This window comes from Erinaceus europaeus, chromosome X (genome assembly GCF_950295315.1).
Source record: "Erinaceus europaeus chromosome X, mEriEur2.1, whole genome shotgun sequence".
Taxonomy (NCBI): domain Eukaryota; kingdom Metazoa; phylum Chordata; class Mammalia; order Eulipotyphla; family Erinaceidae; genus Erinaceus; species Erinaceus europaeus.
Window position 1 is genome coordinate 333,574 of NC_080185.1, and position 24,839 is coordinate 358,412.

Genomic DNA, 24,839 nt, shown 5'->3' on the forward strand with positions numbered 1-24,839 from the left:
GACCCTTGTCATCGGTGTATTTTGCTATTGGAGATACAGCCATTATTTGGCATAGTCAAAAGGGTTACCTATAAGCTGAAGAATGACAAATGGGGCTGGGTGATAGTGCACCAGATTGAGTGCACAAGGATCCAGGTTCAAGCTCCTGGTCCCCCTTGTTGAATGGTGAAGCAGGGCTGCAGGTCTCTCTCTCTCTCTCTCTCTCCTCTCCCAATTTCTGTCTCTATCAAATAAATAAAACATTAGAAATCAATAAATCAAAATATCAAAAGACCAGGCTGTGTTAGGGTTACCATTCTTCACACCCAGGGAACTGGTCAGCAAGAGCATTTGGGAGCAAAGTAGGTAACTTTGATTTGTCATTAGTGAGACTCCTAAATGAGCAGCATTACTCCCAAGAAGCCTTCCCTGGAAGGCTATGTGTCTTGGGCATCTTGGCCTTCAAAAGTATTAAGATGGATTATGTTGTGATGATAAATTTAAGGATCAAGATAAAAATATAGGATAAGTGGACTAATAATTTTAGTATTATCAAATCTTAAGCTAGAGAGTAAAAAATGGATATTAATGGACATGTGCAATCTAGCCTAAATCACCAGAACAGAATCCTGGTTTCATTCTGAACTCATGAAAAGTTTCATGGATGACTACAAGTTGTTTATTTATTTTTTTTATCTGAGCAAGTAAAACTTTGGAACTAACACTAAAGGAATAGGAAAGGCTAAAAAGGCCAGGTGTGTGGGGATTGCAGAAACATGTGACACTTGGAATCCATACTATACATCAGAGTAGAGATATAAAAGAGACCATAGTAACACCTGATTTCATAATTCATCTTATTAAATTTTAATAACTCTTTTATGTTCATCTTTTCTTATATGAGAAGACAAGAAACTAATCAGTGGTATGTATTCAAAGCCTTTATAGTACTGCCCATACATATGAAACTGTAGTAATGGGATTTTTTTAAACAGCAAAATACTTAGAGTTCATATAAAAACGATAGACGGGGTATAGGGAACTATTTTATAAGTGAGTAAAAGAGAATATGATTCTTAAAATGTTATCTGTGTGATATCATCATAATCAGTGGCTGAAACAAAAATACAATAACAGTGTTTTATTTTCATGTTGCAAAATAAATTGTTTGACTGTTTTCCCCAAATATGTTAAGCTTATCAGTTTTCTTGCTATTATGGTTTTGGAGTCTGAAATAACATATGTGCATTTGTGTACATGAATTGTTTTAGACACATACTTGAAAATTTTGGTAAGAAGGTGTTTCTTTTTATACTAAGCAGGATATTCTGAAGTTTTGTTTCTCCTCTAGCTGAATTAGCAATTTCATTTCCATGTAGAAAGGAATCCTTTGAAACAAGCCTGGGAGACACAGTTTCGGAAGGTGAGCTTATTACATTTCTGAACATCATGATAAAACCTTATGCACTTTTAAGATGGTAGGATACTCATTTTGAATTAACATGATTAAAAATGTAAGGGAAAAGCACCACCCTGGTGGTGGTGTTCACATATCTCCCTATATTCTCCTAAAACCTGTTAACTTCATGTTGCTGAGGTATGAGAAGCCAAGAGCTATGCCTGGGCACTGATACGTACACTATCAGGAAGTCCAGTGGCAATTCATACACCATGAGGAAAGCGTGACTAAAGAGATAAGCAGTAAGAGCTGAGTTTTTTTTTCCCTTCCTCAATGACATGGACTGTATGGATCTGTAGTATGATCTGTCCTAATCTGTTGGGAAATCAGCCTGCCATGAAACTCATTGTAGTCAGTCCAGTGATGTGCTCACTTCTTTCTGTTCGCTCTTTCTTTCTCTACCCTAGCCCCTTTTCCACACTCGTACTTAGTTTGCACATTGATGTTTGTTTCCAGCTCTGTTCTCTAAGAAACTCAAACGGAGACTCTAAAGGTCAGAAAGTCTGGCATTAAGTCATGGTTCTACTCTAACTCCAAATAGTTTGGCTCTGGACAGGTCTTTTCCCCTTTACATCATCTTCACCTGTAAAATAGCAATGTTGGAGTAGGTCTTTGTTAAAGGTCGTTATGTCTGTGAAATGCTGCCAGCATAAAAGATTTAAAGGGGTGATAAGGAAAGTTCAGACACTGATTAGAGGTCATCAGTGGACTGCTTACATTTGAATCAGAAAGATGCACTCAATATAATAAAGAAATTTGAATGCAAGCAGTTTCAATTAATTTCAAGTTTCAAGAAAGTTTTAGTCCTACTTTCTATAGAAAGAAATTGAATTTGTTTGCCCAGATCCATAAAGAGAAGGCAAAAAAACATCACTTCTGGCACCAGTGAAAATATTTCCTTACTAACACTGCACCATAAGCTCTCTGAGAAATGCATCCAGTAATAGAGTAGTGGAGCAGTTTGTGATGCCACCATTTTGAAAAGCAAGATAGCTAATATGCACTGCCTATAACTACTGTTTCACTCCTGATCTAGAAGCACATTTATTTCAAATAAGGCTACAAGTAAAATGGAGTTCGGGAAAGATCTGTTAAGCAGTTGTGTCTTCTTACTCCAGAAAGGTCTACACTATGCTACAGATACGGACTTGAGAGTCGAACAGTCGAGGTCCAAATCTTAGCTCCACGTCACATGATGTATTAACTTTGAAAACTCACTTAACCTCTCCGTGCTTCAGGTTCCTCATTTTTAACATGGGAATTACATTGTGGAGTTATTTTGAGAACTGAATGTGCTAACAGATAATGTGCTTAAAATAATATTCAGCACATAGTAGGCTATGTGAGTGTTCACTATATTCATTGTAACAGCAGTGATGAGGGAAGATGGGCAGGACCCAACAGAAAACTCTTGGCTGGGCCATATGTGGAAAGCAGTAGAATTGGGGGTAATGAATGGATGACTTCACTGCAAAAAAATCTAAGCGGAAAGCTCCCTCTAAATATTCCTGTTTGTACAGTACATGACACAAAGTAGAAAAATAATGAAAACAGAGCCTCTCTGCAGGATTTAGAGTTCTTTCGTATATATTTTAAATATACATGTGCAATACATTAAAATATATAGAGATGTGTGAATATATATTTACATACATATATGTATATATACATGAAGATGTATATATACATACATATCTCACAGAAGGGATACATATGCACACTCACTCACACATCTGTGTGCATATCCCAACAGGACCCATCTATACGTAAACCAGATGCAGTCCATATCAGGCCAACTTGGACACAGGTGAAAGCCCTGACTCAGCAGCAGACTGCAAATTGCAACTGCATTTGAGTAACCCTTCAGTTTCTTTCACCAAGTGTAAGGCCATTTAGAAATACACTGAGAAGGGCTCCTTTGGGTGTATGGCAGAGCCCAGGACCCCTCTGGCAGTGTACAATTTGCCTGAGTAAGGACTGCAGGATTGGGATATCAAGGAGCTATCAAAGAAGTGGGCCTTGTTTTAATCTGGGCCCTGAAACTAATAAGCAGACATCCTAGAATAACTTTAGCTCCAGGAACAATGCACTAGTGTCACAGAATCTTTATATATCTCAGCTCTAAGCAAATTGCAGGCAGAAGCAGGGAGGAGTATGTGTTGCTACTCATCACCATCCAGCTTGACCCAGAGAACTGGGCACAGCTTTTAGGAGTTGATAAGTTCAAAGTTCAGTCAAGCAGAATTGTAAGATTTTTTTAAATGTCACTTAAAATGGAAGGATCTGAAAGCAACATAAGAGGTTACAGGTATTGGTTTGGGTTTATAAATGTTCCAAGAAGCCAAACCTTATATATGGCACCATTTGCAGCAATATCATTAACAATATTAATAATAACCATAACATATTTATATATACAAAAATAGAGCAAAGCAATTCTAGAAGAGGAGGTGTAAGTGAAGGTGTGGGGCTATGTGCAGCCCACATGTCAGTACACTTCAGGAAGAGTCAGAACCAACAAAGGCTGAGTGGCACACATTTCTCTAGTTATCTATGCAACAAAGGGATGCAGATGTGCCTTTCTTCTTCCCCTGTGTATGACTCCACATTTCTCCCCACCTCTCCACCTTGTAATAAACATCCATGCACACTTGAAGAGATGATATATAAAGTTAGAGTCTGGAAGTCTTAAACTAAGTTGGAGCACCTTGATTTCAAGCAAGTGCCCTTAACCTCTGAATCCCTTAAGTGAATTTCTGATTCACCACTCACAGAAGGAAACAATACCCAATTTTTCTTTTAGCAGCAGTCTTTAGGAGCCTGCCATCACCACTGCAGCCTTTTCCCACTGACCGGGATTCACAGCACAGGCTCTTGGTATTTTAGAAAGAGAAGTCAGTTATCTGCATTATGCATCCTTCATCTCAGTTTCCACTGTTGTTGAAATTTAGGTTCTCAGGCAACTGCCACTGCAGACAAAGCCAGAAGCAAGCACAGTGTGTGCAGCAAAGAGCAGGTACAGTTGCGAAAATACAGCTTGGTTAGGGCTTCCTTAAGCTTTTCTTTGCCATGATTAAGCTTCAACAAGGTGACAGAGCCAAAGGTGATATCCACTGGGAGGGGGGGAGCGGTAGCATTAACACCTGATAGTTACATTACCCTTCCTCCACCACACTCACTTGGCATGGTTCCTGAAAAGTAAGTGAATGGGAATGGATTTCCATCACTGCTAATAGAGTCCTAGGAGAAAAGCCCTATAACATAATGTTGCAGGTTAAAGAATATTAAATTAGGAGTCAGAAAGGCCTGTATTCCAACCCCAACTCTATTAACTCGGTGTGTAGCCTTGGGCAAATCCCTTCCTATCTCCAGGCCTCAGTTCTTCCATCTGTAAAATCAGGGCATTGAACTAGATTGACAGTTAAGATTCCTTCCAGCTCTAAAGTATTATGACTTTTTATGTCCAATATTAAGGCCTGAGCCATGCAGTCTCAGGGCAGTTAGCTTCTAAGAGAGAACTGACCTCTGTAATATCCTTTGCTTTGTTCATTTAGCTATAAAGCACGTCTGCCTTTGGCACTTGGGTCAGACATACAAAGTTATGAGCATCCTGATTTCCTATCCTACTCAGCATGCTAGTGGAATCTGTCAGTACTATAAGTCGATTATTGGGAGAGGGAGTCAAACTCCAACTAATGAAACCGGGAAATGTAAGATAACTTTGCCTCAGATACTCACAAGCAGGTCAGTGTGGTTGTGAGCACACAAACACATCAGGGTACAGACTATTGCTAGTGATGAGTTCATTACAGTAATCCATTTCCCTTAATGAAAATTGGTAAGTAGTACAGCATAGCAAAGTTTGGTGTCAAAGGAAACACCTATGGAAAAACAGCACTTTTGGACATGTTAGAGAAAGAGGAGCAGGTAAAGAGGGGCAGACAAAGAGATATAAAACCAGAGATAAGTTTTTCTGCAAGCAGAAAACCAAGTTGTCTGAGGGAGAGAGAGCAGAAAGGAACAGAAAGACAATAGAGGAGAAGCAAAGGTAGAAAAGCTGAGATTGAGGGAGGAGGAAAACAAAACGGAATGATGAACGAAGTGGCGGAAAGAGAAGCCTGCAGAGGAGAATGGGAGTAAACAAGGAGAAGGGGTCAGATTCCCTGGAAGATTGAACGCTGTTCCACGTGTCCCTGTGAAAACCATCGTAGAAGAAAGCTTTCAAAGGCACTGTGGAAAGCAGAGTGACGCTCAGAGCCTGCATCGAGAGGCATTTCACTGGGGAGCCCATTCACCTCCACGTTGCTGGCTCTGTCAGTCCTCAGTGTCCAAACTCATGCCTATATATCACCTGAATTTGCCATGACAGCCATAAGGGCCGAACTGGCAGGATGTGAAAAGGTTGATGGGGACTAGGGTAGATACTATGAGAAAGAACAAGGCATCCTACGCCAGGATATACTTGGTCCTTCCTCTGAAACTGCAGGAACAAAATTGGTAAAGCCCTAACTTTGGCTACTTTACTCCTTCTCCCCCTCTTCAAAATGAGGCCTATGCTTTTCTGATAGGGGTTAGAAAGAGAAAGCTCTGGATCCATTTTGTGGGGAGGTCATACAGACTTCTCCTGGGCCTTGGGGAAGGGTGCACTACCAGAAGAGATCTTTCTGCACACAGTGTTGGTGTGCCTTTTACAGCGGCAGCCTGGTCGCCTGAGGCTATCATAGCCCTGCTGGCACAGATGGAGGCATCCACGGGTAGGCAGGTAGCAGCACAGGCAGGGTAGGAAGAGGGAGATGAGGCTCATGGCTGCCCAGCGGACGAAGCAAGAGCTAGGCCCACAGGAGCAGGGCTCATCAGCGCAGTTGTCTTCATCATCGGTGGAGCAATGGTAGAAGAGGCCCTTCACACAACAGAGGCAAGTGCCATAATCGAGGAGGCTCTCGGCAGAGCAAAGGCAACGCTGGTTGCACAGCCAACAGGATGGGAGAGCGCGAGCCGCTGTGCACAGGGCACACTTGCAGCGCCCACACTCCTCGCAGATGAAGAGGTGCTCACTGTGCTGCGCTGCAGACTGCTCAGCTTCTACCTTCAGAGCACCGGCAGCCTTTGGGTGAGCCCCTGTCCCAGGCTGGGTTCGGATGATGGACTGGCCTGAAGGTGAGGGTGTCATGCTGGCCAAGAGCCTTTGATCAGAGGCAGTGGTGCTATGGGACATTGAGCTGGCAATGCTAGATTGGCTCAGATGCTGAGGCAAGGGCTGCAATTGATGGCACTGGCTGAGACTACGGGGAAGAGCAGGAGGCATAGTAGCCAGGGACCAATCAGATTTGTGGGTTTGCACAAGAAGGGAAGGGCTGGAGAGGGCCTGTTTACAGGGGGCTGGAGGCCGGTCCACATAATCATTGCTAGCATGAGTAGAGCGCAGCTGTTCAATAGGCAGGATTTGTTGGAAATCGTCTGTCATTGCAGCATCCATTTTGCCTTGATTCTGGAGTTTGGAGTGGTTTGGGGTCAGGGTGGCACTTACGGTGGTAAAGAGCCCTTGTAGCTATGTAGACATTAGGGTACATCAGAAAATCCTAGGAGAGAAGAAATGGAGACAATCAAAGAGAATACGAATGAGCGGCTATCACCATCTGTCAGCCCATATCATTATTACCACCTTCATCTACTTTACACAGTCTTTATGTCATGCTGTCTTTAAAAAAAAAAAAAAAGATTTTTCGGCAGGTACTGGGGGTGGCTAGTGCACATGATTGAGCGCACACATTACCATGTTCAAGGACCCAGGTTCAAACCCCCAGCCTCACCTGCAGGGATAACTTCAAGAGTGGTGAAACACCACTGCAATTTTCTCTCCCCCTCTCTCTCTCTGACTCTATTTCTATTTCACCCCTCTCAATTTCTCTCCACCTCTATCCAATAAATAAATAAATAAAATGTGAAAATATTTTAAAAACTTTAAAAATATTTATTCATGAGAGAGAAAGATATCTGTTCACGACAGAGAGAGAGAAAGAGACCAGAGCACTACTTTGCTATTGCATATGGTGGTGCTAGGGATCAAGCTGTGTCCCTTGAGTCAGTGCTTGAGTGTGTTGCTCTGTCTCACCGGCCCTATGCCTTTATTCTGTAAGTGACCTCACTCCTTCTCTACAGGCACAACTGACCATTACATTCATACTACAAAACACTTTACGAGTGAATATTAGATCCTGCGGAGCTCCAGGACACATTGGTGGGGTCATCTGTCTAGGGAAGTCCGTTTGACATCATGGTAGTATCTGGAACCTACCACCGGAATTCTAATACAAATGGAGCCTGATTTCAAGATTGGCAAGATATCTCAGTGGCAAGAACGCCAGATTACATGCCTGAAGCTCCAGGTTTAACCCTCAACACCACATACGCCAGAGCTATGCTGTGGTCTGTTGTCATTCAAAGTTTTCCTTTCAGTGAAATCTGTAACATGTATGCATAAACCACAGGTAAGAAAGGACATTGATTTGCAACAATGACAGAGATGCAGTAGAAACACAGAGGACAGAAAGTAGGAAAAAGGCCTTCCCAAGAGTATAAGGAACTGAAGATGAATCATCTTGCAGTTATCCTCAGTTTACAGGATGATTTACTGAGAAAGTGGCTCTTTCTAAATGGCAGTGTGGCTCCAGAATCAAACTTCTGTGTATGTGGGAATAACACTGGGGGTGGAAGAAACAGAGAAGACGAGCCCTGAATTATTTCAAATATCACTTGTAGCTACGGAGATAGCATAATGGTCATGCAAAAGATTCTTTTGCTTGAGGCTCTGAAGCCCCAGGTTTATCCTTGACACCATTCACTATCAGTCAGTGCTGAGAAGTGCTTAGATCTCTTTCTCTCTGAAATAAAATGAATAAAGTATTCTTAAAAACATCACCAGACCTCCCACCTTCTGCACCCCATAATGATCCTGGGTCCATACTCCCAGAGGGACAAAGAATAGGAAAGCTTTCAAGGGAGGGGACTGGATACAGAGTTCTAGTGGTGGGAATTATATGGAATTGTACTCCTCTTATCCTATGGTCTTGTCAAAGCTTCCATTTTATAAATAAATAATAAAAATCACCTGTAAAGGTATCTACTACCACTCCCAGTCAACACTATATTGATGGGATTTATCAGGCAGAATATACATGGATTACTTTTCTTTGCCTCCATATCACACAGCAAACTGCTCTTAAAGAATCAGAGTTAAGCTAAACCACACATTTAGAAAGCAGCTGCTTTTATCTCCATTGTATCTTTTCCCTAGTCAGGAAAACCTGGGTGGTAATTCCCTGATGTTATCCAACCTAATACTGATAATGGTTATAATGAGGGAAATAGTGAACAAAAAAACAGTGCACCAACTGGAAGGTTAAGTAGCCAAAATGGTGTTCACAATGAAGCCTGAACACAAATTCAAGAGTCATCCTTGAGGTGTTAGGGCCTAGGAAACATGAATAAAGTTTATATTTGAAATCTATCTGATTTCAAGCCTTCTCAAAATAGATCGATTACTCACACTACTGTATGAAGTGGAAAGCTTGAATGAGTAATAGAGATGAACAAATGAAAGGATTCTGCTTGCTCGAGTTTCCATAAGCAAGCAAACAGCGCTGAAATGTACCCAAAGTTCAGTAGCAGGAATAATAATGAAGCATAAAGACCTCAGAGGCTAATATTATAATATGACCCGACTCATTGTCTTTCAAGGCTATCTCCCCAAGTAACCTTATTCAGCTGAACATACATCTGTTCAATTTTTGAGATTTAATTGGATTAAAAGAGCTTCTCTGAAATATCACAACAAACCCAGCCCGATCATAATTTCACTTTTCAGCTGGTTGTTTTGGTATTATTTAAAATAGTACAAGAGAATGAAAATAAACATTCTGGACATTCTGGAATACAAACACTATCTATACAACCTTTATGTAATCATTTACTTTATTTGGGCCTCAGTTTCACCCTTTATATGACTATAGAGGTGGCCAGGTGACTCTGAGAGCCTTTGCCCCATTATACTCTATAGCTCTATATTTACATTGAGAAAAGAATTCTCGGGGGTGGGGGGATAGATAGCATAATGATTATGTGGAGACTTTCATGCCTGAGGCTCCAAAGTCACAGGTTCAATGCACCCCTCACATACAACCATAAGCCAGAGCTGAGCAGTGCCCTGGTTAAAAAGAGAGAGTGAGACAGAGAGGGGAAAGAATTCTGTTTATCCACATATTCTGCATCTTCAATACTTGAGGACAGACTGGGTAACATGCCCCAGCTTATTTTTGGCATTAAAATCAAAACAAAATACAGCGTGCTAAATACTGCAAAAATCTGTAGGTGTGAAACTATAACTCCTAAATTATAACAGGTGCACTCTATCACCACCCAGCCCCCTCTTTAAAATTTCATTTATTTATTTACTTATTTATTGGACAGAGACAGGCAAACATCAATGAAGAAGGAGGGAGAGTGGGAGGTAGGGAGAGATATCTGCACTACTGCTTCACAACTCATGAAGCTTTCCCCCTGCAGGGGGCTTGAATCCAGGTTCTTGAATAGTGTATCATGTGCACTAACTCCCAAATTCTATAGTACTGTTAACCAATGTTAAATCTGATTCTAAAAGAGGGGAGAAAGGAAGAAAAAAAACATGTTTGTCTTTTATTTACTTGAACTCTCAACCCCCTAAAGTCTTCCACCTATATCTTTGCTGTATCTTTATTCAGATTCATAGTATTAGCATTGGAAAGAAGCAGATAATTTTCCTTTACATACCCAAATCAAAAAGAACACATTGTTCAAGCGACTTACAAGGTAAATGGATGTGGGAGCTCTGGGTTGGAATGAGCCTGTTGACAAGTGTGTAAGACTGATTTACTCTTCATTTACTCTTCATTGAACAATGAGAGACCCTTCAAGTCTTCCTACTGTAAGAACAAAAACATACATCCTAGATGTTTTTTTAGACTAAACTCCCCCCCCCAAAAAAAAAAAGACTTGATTAAAAACATACTGGAAGTTCCAAGAATCAGTGAGTCAAAGAAAGGCATACAAGATCTCAAAGTTATAGGCGATAAGCATGTGGGATTCCAAGGATGTCAGCTGTATCTCAGGGACATACATAGGAGACTGATAAGTAAGCTTGAGGGGATCTAGGTCATCATAGCAATGAATCACAACTATGTTCAAAGAGGTTCCTTGAGAAGGTGGATCTGGATATTGATAAGACTGCTATAAGACTGAGGAGTTCAGATACCTGAGATAATCAAAGAAAGGTTTGAGCATTTGTCCAGAATGATGAAGTACTGATTTGATGCTTACAGGCAGGATAAACTCAGATTTCTCCCTGTCCTGTGACACCTTTTATCAGAAAGAATTCTGAAAGATGTGCAATCTGGTGTGCTATAGGACCTGGGTGGAATCAGGGTGTTGAGTAGGATAAAACAAGCTTTGAGTGACAAGAAATTGTTTGCCATTCTGGATGCACTAAAGAATCTGATCTAGCTAGCAGGATGAACTAAAACAGATACTAGAGGGGAAGGTAAGAAAGAATTAAAGTTGAGAAACATTAAGGCAAGAGACACCACATACAGAGTAGACAAAAACTATTGCTGCAGGCATATTTATGATTTAAGAAGCCATCCATTGAAGGGGTATTCACCATGAGCAGCAACAAAGAAGAAATCCTGCTGCTGATCAATTTCGTACTCGATTAAATGAGTGAGAACACACATATCACACATTATTAAATAGGAACCGAAGTGATTACAAGTCTTGGCTGCATGTTGGTGGGATCTAGTGATTTCTGTCACGTAGTACCTCTGCAGTAATGAATGATGCATTGTAAACCCACTCCCATCTCAGTCCTGGCCAGGTGCTTGTAGCTTTCTTAACAGTTTTTCTATAACCCAGAAATTTGCCATGTTCAACCTAAACAAAACTGTCTTTTCTTATTCCAAATTAATACATAGAAAATTAGATCCATTCAATAAACACTAGTGTCTATTAATGAAAGCAAAATGAATTTCCTCCCTGAAACCTACAGTTTGCCTTGTTGAGATTAAAAAATCAAAACTTTTCTAAGATCTTTTTATCTAACACCTTAAGTTGGTTCTGATTTCTATGATAAATCCTTTCTGATACAATATGACTCCATCTCAATTTCAAGAACGAGGGAGGGGGAGAAAGGAGAGCTTGGCTTCTATTTTCTCCCACTCCCATGGGTTCAATGCTGTTTTGTACCTTCCAGTGTAATGACTCTGGGGTGTGTTGCTTTTTTCTGTACTCTGCTGTTATATACACTCGTTCTCAGAATAACTGAAAGCAAACACGGGGAATTTTTGCTTTGGCTTTATATGTTTTCTTAGTTCTACTCTTCCAAAGTCTGCTCTCTAAAAAATCCCTCTCTGTGCAAAAGCATTTGCATCTCTATCAAAGCACTCCCCCCTTACAAATACCAAGTTGTATACAGTTTACATTACTAACCTCTCAGCCTCTGACTGGGCCTCTCTTCTACCGCATACATCTAGCTGGAGCTGCCAGATTCTTGCCACATTTAACTCTTAACTTGTCACTTTGCTACCCTAGTCCTATTCATTACTTTAACAGTTTCATTAAGACTCATTGCAGTTAATTTCAAACCAAGGAATCTTGCAGTTTTAAAGCCCTGTGTTATTAAAGAAATGTGCTTTAATGAGATACAATTCGGAGAACTTTGTAATATTTAACAAATACACATTTTCCTTAGGAAAACGTTGCCCATTCATTGAGGTAGGATCTTTCTTAAACACCCCCCCCCACCTCAATCTCTTTCTGTAAGAGACAAACTTAAAGTGTAATTCTAACTGCAGCTCTGATATGAGACTATGGGGAAGTGACTTCTGTTACAGACCTCAGTTTCTTCATCTGCAAAATGAGAGGCCATGGAAAGTAGTTTTTAAAGCCCCTTGTCCTTTTATGCATGGTTTGTTTGTTGCACCTCCCACTCCCTTCCCCCTTCTCCTCCTTCTCCCTCTCCTCTTCTCCTTTTTCCTCTCCTCTTCTCCCTCTCCTTCTCCCCTTCTCCCTCTGCCCTTCTCCCTCTCCTTTCCCTCTCCCCTTCTCCCTCACCTCTTCTCCTTCTCCCTCTCCCCTCCCCCCTCACCTCTTCTCCTTCTCCCTCTCCCCTCCCCCCTCACCTCTTCTCCTTCTCCCTCTCCCCTCCCCCCTCCCTCTCCCCTTTTTCCTCTCCCTCTCTCCTCTCCCTCTCCTTCTTCCTCTCCCCTTCTCCTCTTCCCTCTCCTCTTCTCCCTCTCCTTCTCCCCTTCTCCCTCTTCCTCTCCCCTTCTCCCTCTCCTTCTCCCTCTCCCCATCTCCCTCTCTCTCTCCTTCTTCCTCTTCCTCTCTTTTTACCTCTCCCTCTTTTTCTCAAAAGTGTTTGCTGAAGTAGTCTTTCCTTTAGGTTTTTACTTCCCCACGACTCAATTCCTGAATGCTAAATAAAATGCCTCCAAATCCAAGTCACTCCTGTCACTCTCTAAATTGTTTCACAACTTAAGAGACCTAAAAGCAGAATACAAAAAAAAAAAGAAATGTATAGGCTGTTACAATCAAGTCTTGGTAAATATTACTTCAAAGTAGGAGGATCAAGATCAATGAGTCCTTGTGGATAAGCTGCTAGCATGCGCCAGACTCGTGTGCATCTCAGAATGCTGTTGACTTACTGGGAACATGATGTAACACCTGGTATATCTAACTTCCTGTGATAGCACATCATGTACAGTGAGGTTTTAATGGGCCCAAGAAAGCAAGAATAGTCTGCCTTTCAAAATGGATTTTCTGGGGAAGAGTTCAAGGTCTGTTTTCTGTCCATCCGACTTGATTTGTAGCATGCAGAGGTGAGCTCAAATTACCATCAGTAATTGGGATTGGTAGTGGAAGGAACTATCAAATGCGTATTGGCTAACTAAAGTGTGCTCACAGGTTCTCACACTTGGCAAAATTTCCATATGCCACACAGAGACATGTGCACACACACCCAGGCAGGGTTCCAGAGATTTCTAAATCATCACTCTGACTCAATGTAAGTAGGGGGTTATGCCGTGTCAGCTTGCGCCATTTCTACCCAGGGCAAGGTGATGTGATGAAATCTGAACGATGCACAGCCCAGACTTGTGAGCCAATAGCAGACTAGCCCCACGCTGACAGGATGCCCGCTGGGCAGCCAGACTGGCCTCAGCACCAGCTTCCCTACCTCCTCATCTTGGGCAGTTAGGCTGCGCAGTCTGGGGCTTCAGCAAGCACCGAAATGCACCCAAAGGTCAACAGGCTAGAAATCCAGTTGACATTTGGTTACAAAGGGATTATTCTCAAGTTCCATTTTGATTTCTGCATTTCCAGTGCTGATAATTTTCTGCAAGAGCTGATTCAATTGAATCTCATTTGAATGGTTCTCATTTTTATTTTACTCACATCTTGCGCCTAGGCGCGTGCACAGACACAATCACGCGCGCGCGAGCACACACGCGCGTGCGCGCACGAACACACACGCACACACACAACAGCACAGGATGACTGGAATGAATGGCAATCTGTGCACTGCACGGAAAGAACCGTGGGGTCTTTAAGAACTAATCTGTAGGACTTACCTTGAGGAAAGGGTTTATCCATGTTGAGAAAAGCAGAAGAACCACTGCCCCATCTGGTTCAAAGGACCTCTTCTTCTCTTGAGTCTTTAGGCTTCTCCACCTCTATTCGGAAAGTCTGAATGAAAACTCCTTCACTGGCGCTGGACCCAGAAACAGAGATAGTTCTGTCTCAGTCTTTCTGACACAGCAGAGAAAAACGGAAAGGAAAAAAAGAAAAAAGAAGAAGGGGAAAAAAACAGTGGTGGTGGAGGGGAGAGGAAAGTCAGACCTGTAGCGGCAGAGACTTTGTCTAGATTTTCCATGCAGATCTAAATCTTGATGCACGTATTCCCCAAAGAAAGCTCAGCAGGGTAAGTTGTTCACCTCCTCCTCCTCTTTCTCCTCCTCCACCGCTTCATTCTCCTCCTTCTTCCCCTATTTCTCCTCCTCCGCCGCCTCTTTCTCCTCCCCTTCTCCTCCTCCTCCCCCTCCTCCTGCAGCGTTTTCTTTCCCCTCCCCCTTCCCTCCTCCCGATTCTCCTCATTTACCTCCTCCCCCCCTCCTTCTCCATGCCTCAGCCTCCACCTCCGCCTCTGTCTTCTCCAATCTGACAGATGAACTGAAGCAGCAGAAACTGCAGTTGTAGACACAGGGTATCTCAACTGAGCAAGAGATACCGCTGGTGTGTGATTATTTATATAGCTCAAGGCGTGTTGGCATATAATCTGCAGAGAGCAGGGGGTGGGGAGGGGATGAGATTGCAGTGTGCTCTGCTCAGCTTGCTACTGTTTTGTGAATGTGGATGATTTCTGGAGGTCTTGTGAATGAGTTATAGGGGAGGAGGGGAGGGAGAGGATTTATTGCTTCTTGTTATAATTTCTTTCTCTCCCTCTCTCTCTGTCGTTTGCTTTCCCGGAGCTGTAGCTCTTAATGCTTAGCTAAGTGGCGTCATCCAGTTGAAATTGAATCGACCCATTAGAACTCCCCATAGGAATCTCTGTATCCGGTCCCTGGGTAACGACTGAAACAGAATTTAAAGGGGAGTGGGGGTGGGGTGGAGAGTAACAATTTTAAGGAGGCCTTATTTAAATATCTCTGCCAATCACAGTCCTACCAAGCCACTCAGCCCTTGCTGAGTGATTGCAGCTTCAATCAGATAAAGACACAGAGCTTCGCCTTTGTTTAAAGGGCTTCTCCCACCTCCTCTCCACTTTTATTCTTCCCTTTTCAGCACCAATAATGATTATCCATCCATCATCTCCACTGGGAAACCATTACCCAACCTACTTTCCCTTTCTGCCCTATGTCATATATTCAACAAATATTTATTGAGTACCTTCCTTTGTGCTAGGTGTTATGGATTCCTTAAGGAAGACAGAATCCTGCCTTCATGGAGCCTCCCTGGGACTGCCAGGCTGCTGAGAATAAAGCAGTCTTGAGCATTTTCAGATAGACGGAAGGACAAAGCTTTCTACGATTTATCTTCGGTTCACCATTTCAATATCAAAGGGTTTTCCTTCTGGCCATCCAGACAAGAAGCACTTGGATGAAAATAAGCCTCATATTCAAAGTAGATGAGATCTGATTTCAAGTCCTGCTTCAGTGGACAAGTCTCAGGAGCTTGACCATCAACATTCTTAGAATGCTTTGGTTACCCCATCTATAAAATTGAGATGGTAAATGGTGACAGTTCACAGTAAAGCAAACCTGTGAGTCATGAAACTGAGATTCTTAATCTGTACTCTAACTCCTTGTGTGACCTTTGCAATTTACTTTTTTCTTTAGTGCTTCAATTTGTACATTCACATGAGGTGATCTGGTTAGGTAACTGCTAAACTTTCCTCTAGCTCTGACATTCTATTTTATATACCTTCTCAAGAGGGTTAAGAAAACAAAAACAAACAAAGAAAGAATGAATGAGAGAGAGAGAAAGAAAGAAGGAAAACATAAGATTAAAAACATGTATAGTCATGGGGGCCTGAATGTACATATCTGTATGTCAGGCAACAGTGTCCCAAACTGTTCTGTGTATACACACACACACACACACACACACACCATATATTCTTTTTTATTTATTTTAAATTAATTTACAAAATTACATGTTAGCAGGGGTACAATTCCACACCGATCCCACCACCAGAGTTCTGAATCCCTGATCCCTCCACTGCAGTCCACCATGGTTCTCCCAAGGTTGCAGACACACACCATATGTTCTAAGCTAATGAACACCACTTCCCAGTCAGAATCAAGAAATTTTCTTGTGTGATTTCTTCTCTCTTAGACCTCAAACTTTTCCTTACACTTAACAGTTAAGTGAGCTTATCAAGATCACGAAAACCAATAAAGCTAGTTGTATTTCATCTGCAAAAGATAATAGTTTTTACTGTTGTGTTGATACCTTTTTATATTCAGCAGGTTGATATTCATCGCATATTAACTATGTGCCAATTACTAGACTATATAGATCAGGATTCAAGTTTCTACTCCTCAGTTTATAAGTCACCTGACTTTGAGGAACTCACTTTACCTCTCTGAGCCTGCTTGTTCATCTTTAAAACAGAAGTAACAAGGAGTCAGGCAGTGGTGCACCCAGCTGAGTGGAACTGTTACAATGCACAAGGGTCTGAGTTCAAGTCCCCAGTGCCTACATACAGGGGGATGGGAAGCTTCACAAGTGGTGAAGCAGTGCTACGAGTGTCTCTCTTCTTCCTCTCTCATTTTTTCTCTGTCTTATCACATAAAATAAATAATAAAATAAAACAGAAGTAACAGTACTTACAGAACAATATTGTCTGTCTCTTATAGATTGGGTCAAGGTCTTACATTTAAAAGGTTCATCAGGTGTCTGAGAAACAGTGCTTAAGGAACAATAGGTATGAATTTTAGAAAGTGGACTCACCCTGATATAGCCAATAGAGGCAAAAGATGATTTCAATTCAAAGTAGTTTTAGTTTTTTAAAGTCCAGTTTTAAATCTGAACAGCTATATGCTAAATATATGCTCCTTAAATGTAACTTGTTTTCATACTTTATTCTTTTGTTCAAAAACTATTTCAAACTCCTAGAACATTAAGACTAAATTACTCTACCTCTCAATTAACTATTATTTCCCTCTTCAACCTATCTTTTATTTTTAATTTTATTTATAAATAGGAAATACTAACAAAACCATAGGATAAGAGGGGTACAACTTCACACAGTTCCCACCACCAGAACTCCACATCTCATGACCTATCTTTTTTTTTTTAATTGGGGCATTAATGGTTTACAGTAAATACAGTTGTTGATACATGCATAAAATTTCTCAATTTTCGGCAAGACACTCTCACCCCCAGCCTAGGTCTATCTCCACCCTCGTGCACCAGGACTTGACCCCCCCCCCATCCCCAAGTCCTTTACTTTGGTGCAATACACCAAACCCAGTCCCAAGTTCTGCTTTATGTTTCCCCATTCTGTTCTTATCTATCAACTTTTGACCATAAGTGAGATCATCTCATATTCGTCCTTCTCTTTTTGGCTTACCTCACTTCACATGATTCCTTCTAGCTCCATTCAAGATTAGGCGAGGAAGGTGACTTCATCATTCTTAATAGCTGAGTAGTATTCCAGTGTGTATCTAGACCACAACTTTCTTAGCCATTCATCTGTTGTTGGACACCTGGGTTGCTTCCAAGTTTGGGCTATTACAAATGGTGCTACTATGAACACAGGTGTACACTATCTTTTTGGATGGGTGTGTTTGGTTCCTTAGGATGTTTCCCCAGAAGAATTGCAGGGCCTTAGGGTAGGTCTATTTCTAGCTTTCTGAGAATCCTCCAGACTGCTCTCCATAGGGGTTGGACCAATTTACATTCCCACCAGCAGTGCAGGAGGGTTCCTTTACCACCACCACCACCCCTCACCTCTCTTCAACTTATCTCTTAACATAAAAGAGGTTGAATGTTCCACTCTGCAGATAACCTATGCACATTTCTACCAATTCAACTTTTCAGAGGTGCCCTTCACATTCATTATGTATATTTACACATTTTCTACTTCCAGGTCCTAATTCCTCTATGAATCCTTTCCTGACTACTAAGGATCCTTTCTTTTCTAAAATTTAATGATAGATTTTACTGATACCCCAATTTATCTCTACATCTGTAGCTCCTACAAAACTTCCACTTATGACCTCTTCTCTTTATTCAGTGCACTATGTTGGATGTGTTCTTCTTTCAAATTTATTTTGAGCTATAATGTACAAAGTAATATGAACAGTCAGTTACTACAAAATGTGGAAGGACATATTTAATTCACTATAAGATTACAACCCACAAATTTCTAAGGAATACCAAGGCTTGCCTATAATAAAAAATAGTATCTTGGCTTCAGGTACAACACAGACAGAAGTAGAGTGGATTATGGTAAGAAAAATAACTTACAAGGAGAAAGACAATGCCCAGATGATCTCACTCACATGTGATATAAAGAAATAAAACAAGGGAACAGAAAAGCCAAATGAAAACAAACCCTTAGACTCTGACCACAGAATTTAGATCACCAAAGGGAGAAAGGGAGAGAACTAAAGGGGGAGGAGAGCCAATGGACTTTGGCAAAGGGAGATCAGTACTTTGGTGGATTTAGTGTGATAACACACATCCTAAAGAGGTGTGAAATTATATCCCTAACATATATAGCCTTGTGAGACAAGATTACCTCAATAAGACTTAAAAAGAAATAAAACATAGGAAGATATTTGGAAGACAGCATGATTTTCATAGTGTCCTTCAAAGTTACTTATTTATTTTTTGTAAATCACTGACTTTTAGAAATGGATGAGTAGATATGTGCTGAGACAGTATTTCCAAATTCAATCAGAGTTGAATTAATGTCCACAGGCTGACTATAAAAAAGAAAAGAAGCATTGAATTGGGAGGTAGAAGTCCTGTGCTCACTTCTAAGCCCAACACTATCACTAATTAGCTGTGTGATCATGGACAACTAAATGAATCTGTCAAAATGTGTTTCCTGAAAAGCACACCAGTAACTAAAGAGCTAAGAAAAAAATATTTCCTATAATGCCAAGAATCTAATTAGTGTGTAAAATAAGTTGTCAGGTATTGCATACCGAGTACTAAAATCTCTCACCATCAATTTCTACATATAATTGTACTATCCGAATTATGAAATTATCAAAATTATGGAACTGTGAACTTCTATGGCAGAGCTATGGTAACCTAGCTTTGAGAAGTTGGCTCTCCCCAAGAATACAAATATTACGACAAAATACTTCAGTGAATTTCATCAGAGAACAGCTGAGATTTCTGGTAAGATGAAAAAAATTCACTATCTGAATATTGGTGGTTGCATGTGGACAGCGGAGACAGGAGGCAAAGGAGAGAACGACTCAAGCAGAAACACCACATTGCATAGGCGGCAGGCACCATTTTTGAAATTATTTTAAATGCACCTGGTGAATTTAAAGGGCCTAAGGAAACAATCACTAGTGGCTTAAAAAGAAAAAAAAAAAGGATGGGGGGTGAGCAGTGGCATACCTGGTTGAGTGCACATATTACCATGTGTAAGGATCTGGGTTTGAGCCCCTGCTCCCTACCTTCAATGGAGATGTTTCACAAGTGGCAAAGCAAATCTGTAGGTGTCTATCTTTCTCCCTCTCTATCTCCCCCCTCAATCTCTCTGTCCTACTGGACAAAATAGAAAGGAAAACAGTGGCCACCAGGAGCAGTGGATTCCTAGTGCTGACACCCACCTAACCCCAGTGATAACACTAGTGGAAAAAAGAAAAAATAATAAAACAAACCAAAACAGAGCAATGGACTTCTGTTAAGAGCTGTAGAAACCACAGGCTCCTGAGTGAACCCTATGGAGTCATCCAGAGATACCAGGAAACTAAACACTGAACCCTTGTGGTAGCAGGGAAAACAACCAACCAAATTCTAAGATGTCCTAGCTAAGATGTGCCATAGAGACTCTTAGGAATAGGATTAGACTGACCCGACACTTATAGGAATCAGTCTAAGAGAAGGACGTCTAGGATTCTCTCCCCACCCCAGTCACAGACTATGGCTCTGTTTAAGTGACATTGGGTGCCATAATACTGCGCCACTTCAGAATTTCTCCCCTCCTCACAGCAATTTGCATACAAAGCATAACTCAGCACCACTTGCTGGTCAACAATAGAAACCAAACAGGAGTGTAAAACTAGGGAAATGCTAGTTCTGCAAGACCAAGATGACAGCCAGAAACTTTTTAAAAAATTTCTTTTATCTTTATTTATTTATTTATTTATTGGATAGAGACAGCCAGAAATTGAGAGGAGGTGGGGAGATAGAGAGGAGAGAGACACAGAGAGAAGACACCTGCAAACCTGCTTCACCACTCGTAAAGCTTTCCCCCGGCAGGTGGGGACCGGAGGCTCGAACCCAGACCCTTGTACATTGTAATATGTGTGCTCAACCAGGTGCGCCACCACCCAGACCCTACAGCCAGAAATTTAATGATGCAGATCCAAAAGAGCTATCAGAGAGAGAATTTTGGGAATATTGTGTCAGGGAAATTTGAAGAAATACAAAGCTGTCAATCTAATATCAACAAAAGTATTAAGAAAGAAACCCAAAACTTCAAATAGTCAGCTGATAGGAAAAATGGAAAACTTGAAAATAGAATCACAGGGTGTGAAGGACACTGAAATGCATTCCAGACTCAAATAGCAAGTCAAAGACTTGACTTACTTATGTGGAAGAGAGAACATCAGAAATAAAATACAAAATGACAATACTCTTTGGCTTCAAAGTAGAATGAGATAAAAGGATTATGAAAAATGAAGCAACTCTAGTAGAAAAACAAATATCTGAATTATAGGGCTCTCAGGAGAGGAGAGAAAGAAGGGAGCAGAAAACATACTCAAAGAAGTAATACTGAAAAAATTTCCAATCTGGGATGTGGTCAGGATGTAAGTGTTCATGAAGCACAGAGAACTCCTAAATTCCCAAACCCAAATAGCCATACACCAAGACACATCATTGTGAAACTACCTAAGGCCAAGGCCAAAGAAAAAAATTACAAGCTCCAGGGAAAAGCAGAAAGTGCCTTATAAAGACAGTATAGTCAGGCTTGCATCAGCCTTTTTTTTTTTTTTCCCCCAGAAAGTATGGAGGCCAGGAGAGAGTGGAGTGGTATGTTGAAGGTTTTAAAAGACAATGACTGCCAGCCATGCACACTTTACCCTGCAAGACTATCATTCAAATACGAAGGAACAATCAAAACAGTGCCAGGCTTACAAAAACTCAAGGAGTTTGCTATTACCAGGCCTGCCTTGCAAGAGTTACTGAAAGGAGTGACACAGAGAAGGAGACAAGGAATATTTCCCCCTCAGCAAGGCGATGCCCAGGAAAACAGACTTGGAAACACAAGCCATAGTGATTTTAAACATGAAAGGGGAAGAAGAAATGGATGGATCCTTTTCAAGCAAGGAACGGTAAAACAAGAACAGTTTCAAAAGTCTCCATTAGATGTATTTATAGATATAAATCATATATAATATTTTAAGTATAACATGCTCACATGCATAAAATCCTCTATGTCTTTTCAAATGGCATCATTTTCTCTCTATTGCTTTTTAACCTTTCTTACTTTTTTTTTTGTTTTTCTCATCTTGTCATGTATAATACCTTGGGGTTCTTGAACTTGGTGTTTGTGTTCAAGGATTTGTGTTGCTATAGTTAATATTTGTTAACAAATGACCTGCATTTTTTGAAAGACAACTACCAGGTGGCTTCACTTGTATATGCAATATAAACAACTGAAACACTTGACCTTGTTAAAAAGAAAGAAAAGTAGTCAAATTGTCGCTAAGACTTTGTGAAACATATGGTGGTTGTCCTTGGGAGGGAGAATGAGGGCCCCAGCGGGGGAAGGCACAGAGCTGTAGTGGGGGGTGCCGTGCGGAACTACTCCCCTGTAATCTTATCATCCTGTAAGCCATTATTAAGTCACTAGTAAAATTTTTTAAAAAGAAAAATGAAACTGAAAACAGTCTTTTAAGCGCACAGCAGCATAAACTCAAATAGTACTAGAGAGATGGCTCAGTTGGTGAGGTGCCTATATTGTCATGTTTGCCACTCAGGTTTGAGTTCTGATACCACATGGAAGGTACTATAGCATCAGAGGAAGCATTAGTACTGTGGTCTCTCTCGGTCTCTCTCTCTCTCTCTCTCTCTGAATTTAAAAAAAAAGTGGCTTGGAGCAGTGAAATCATGCATGCATGAGGCCCCAGTTACACACACACACACACACACACACACACACACACACACACACACACACTTCCAAGAGTCAGCTATTTATGCCTTCAGTAAGCATTAATTGGGTGCCCTATATGAGGCTATGGCAATGATGACAAATCTGATAAATATTACAGCTGTTCTCAAAGGCATCACTGTCTAGGATGGAGGACACACAGTTATAAGAAAGGAAGATGAAAAGAAAGGAGGGGATGGGATACGGAGTTCTGGTGGTGGGAATTGTGTGGAACTGTACCCCTGTCATCCTATGGTTTTGTCAGTGTTTCCTTTTTATAAATAAAATAAAATAAATAGAATAAAATAAAAAAGAAAAGAAAAGACAGGTATCTAAAGTGTTGTTTAGGAGAGGGAGGTGACTAGTATGTTTTTTTTCCTGGAGTCAGTGATTTCTAGGCTGGAGTCTAAAGGATATGGGATAACTTAACTTGTGCAGCAGTTAAGCACACATGGCACGAAGTGAAAGGACCAGCATAAGGATGCTAGTTCAAGCCCCCAGCTCCCCATCTGCAGGGGAGTCACTTCACAAGCAATGAAGCAGGTCTGCAGGTGTCTATCGCTCTCTCCCCCCCTCTCTGTCTTCCCCTCCTCTCTCCAGTTCTCTCTGTCCTATCCAACAACAACAACATCAATAACAACAACAATAATAACTACAACAATAAAACAAGGGCAACAAAAGGGAAAAATAAATAAATAAATCTTTTTAAAAAGTGTAAAATTCTTGAAATAATGTGTGACACATCGTCAACATCTCTCTAACTACTTGACTGTTAACTCCACAAGGGAAGGAAAATTAGTAGTTGAATCACTTACACTAAGATAATAGGTTGCCCATAGTAGGCACTGCTGAATGAATGATCATCAATATAATTTTTATGGCTATTATCCTAAGAGTGAAAAGGTTAAACAGTCTCTGTTGTTTCCATTGTTTATTTAATACAGGCCCAGATAATGTTCACATAGTAATAAGTTAATAAATGATATAACTGAATTAACTATGTTGATATAGAGATTATATAATAATTATATTATTAGTCAACATATGTGAAAGAACTGATATTCTCAAAGGGCTCAAAATTTAGTAAGATGGGTAGCAAATACACAACTATAGTAAGAGTTGATTAAGTGCTATGGAAGAGAGCATAGAGGTAACATAGCTAGTCCAGTATTGAGTTTAGGGACTGCTTTCTAGAAAATACGATATTGAAAATAAATTTGAAGAATGAGGAGGACAATAACAGCCAGAGCAAGTAGCATGCACAAAAGCCAACAGGTAAGAGAACACGACAGGATAAACTGCAAGAAACCCATCACTGAGTCTCCTAAACTCAGCATAATGCCTGGAACAGAATAGATACTCAGAGAATATTTGACAAATAAAGCCTGTTTCAAGAAGAGATAACAGAAAGAGCAAAGACAAAAAGATGTGAAAACATTGTGCTATGAACCACTCTAAGATAGCCTGCTACACTCAGTTTGAATATATTAGTAGTAGAATTTTTCTCTAGAACACCACTCCTTGCTGAGTTGTAGTATGTGAAAATACTGCTCAGAAAACAAACAAACAAACAAAACTTTAGGTGATAGTCCTACAAGGTATCCAAAACAATTGTCAGACTCTATCGATCAACTCAATCAAATTCTCACAACCTATAATTATGATCCATTAATGTTTCTTTTCCTGCATTAAGCTTGTACACTGCACAAATTCTGAATGTACTTTCTTGTTTTGTCTTTCCGGGAATATACCCCAGATCACTGTGAGAGCTTGTACAATTTCACATGAAGCCAATGCTAGTAATAGTCTACTGAAACCAACAAGAACCCTTTGAAGTGTCCAGTGAAAAGCTGATTTAGGGCCATCCTGACTCAGCAGTGATGATGCCAGAAGTCAGCAATGACAGGAAAATACAGAATCTTGACCAGGAAGCTATTAGGATTGTGATAGGAATAATATCATAAATAATGGAGAATGTTATAGAAAACAGAGAAAAAATAATCAGGAGTGGTCAGAGAGAAGGACAATGATGTCTAGAGAAAGGAAGCTGGATGAAGAGTAAGGAATTGTACATTCCAGCATCTTAATCCTGATGTGTGGTTCCAATAGGTGAATTTTCATTTCTCTACCTTATTTTTCTCATCTGTAACAGTAATTTTCTATGTAATTCAATAAGACATATGCTAGACAATACACTTGAGGTGAGAGAAACGCTACAAGTCATGTAGTAGGCCCTTGATACGTGCTGAATGAGTCAACTCGAGGTTTTATTCTCTCATTACTCCCAGTCTCATACAATAAATGTACACATTATTGGGGAGCCGGGGGCTCGAACTGGGATCCTTACGCTGGTCCTTGCACTTTGCGCCACATGCGCTTAACAAGCTGTGCTACCCCCCCCCCGAGAGAATAATTTTAAAATTAAAACTGAATAAATTGACTTGAGGTGCTCAAGTAATAGAAAAT

At 40.7% G+C, this 24,839-nt stretch overlaps 1 protein-coding gene across 3 annotated transcripts in view; it reads right to left on the minus strand.

Annotated features, from left to right (window-relative positions):
* Window positions 1-822: 822 nt before the first annotated feature.
* The window catches only part of SPRY3 (sprouty RTK signaling antagonist 3), a 137,625-nt gene continuing 113,608 nt past the window's right edge, over window positions 823-24,839 (minus strand). The window contains exons 1-4 of one of the 3 annotated variants that reach the window (XM_016194096.2): window positions 14,363-14,477; window positions 14,095-14,234; window positions 10,280-10,395; window positions 823-7,017 (exon numbers count right to left, since the gene is read on the minus strand). In XM_016194096.2, coding sequence (XP_016049582.1) covers window positions 6,048-6,914 — 867 coding nt within the window. In that variant the 5' untranslated portion in view covers window positions 6,915-7,017; window positions 10,280-10,395; window positions 14,095-14,234; window positions 14,363-14,477 and the 3' untranslated portion in view covers window positions 823-6,047. Of the gene's footprint in view, window positions 7,018-10,279; window positions 10,396-14,094; window positions 14,517-24,839 lie in introns of those variants that run through there. The other 2 variants (XM_060182870.1, XM_007536664.3) reach the window with 2 other exon arrangements.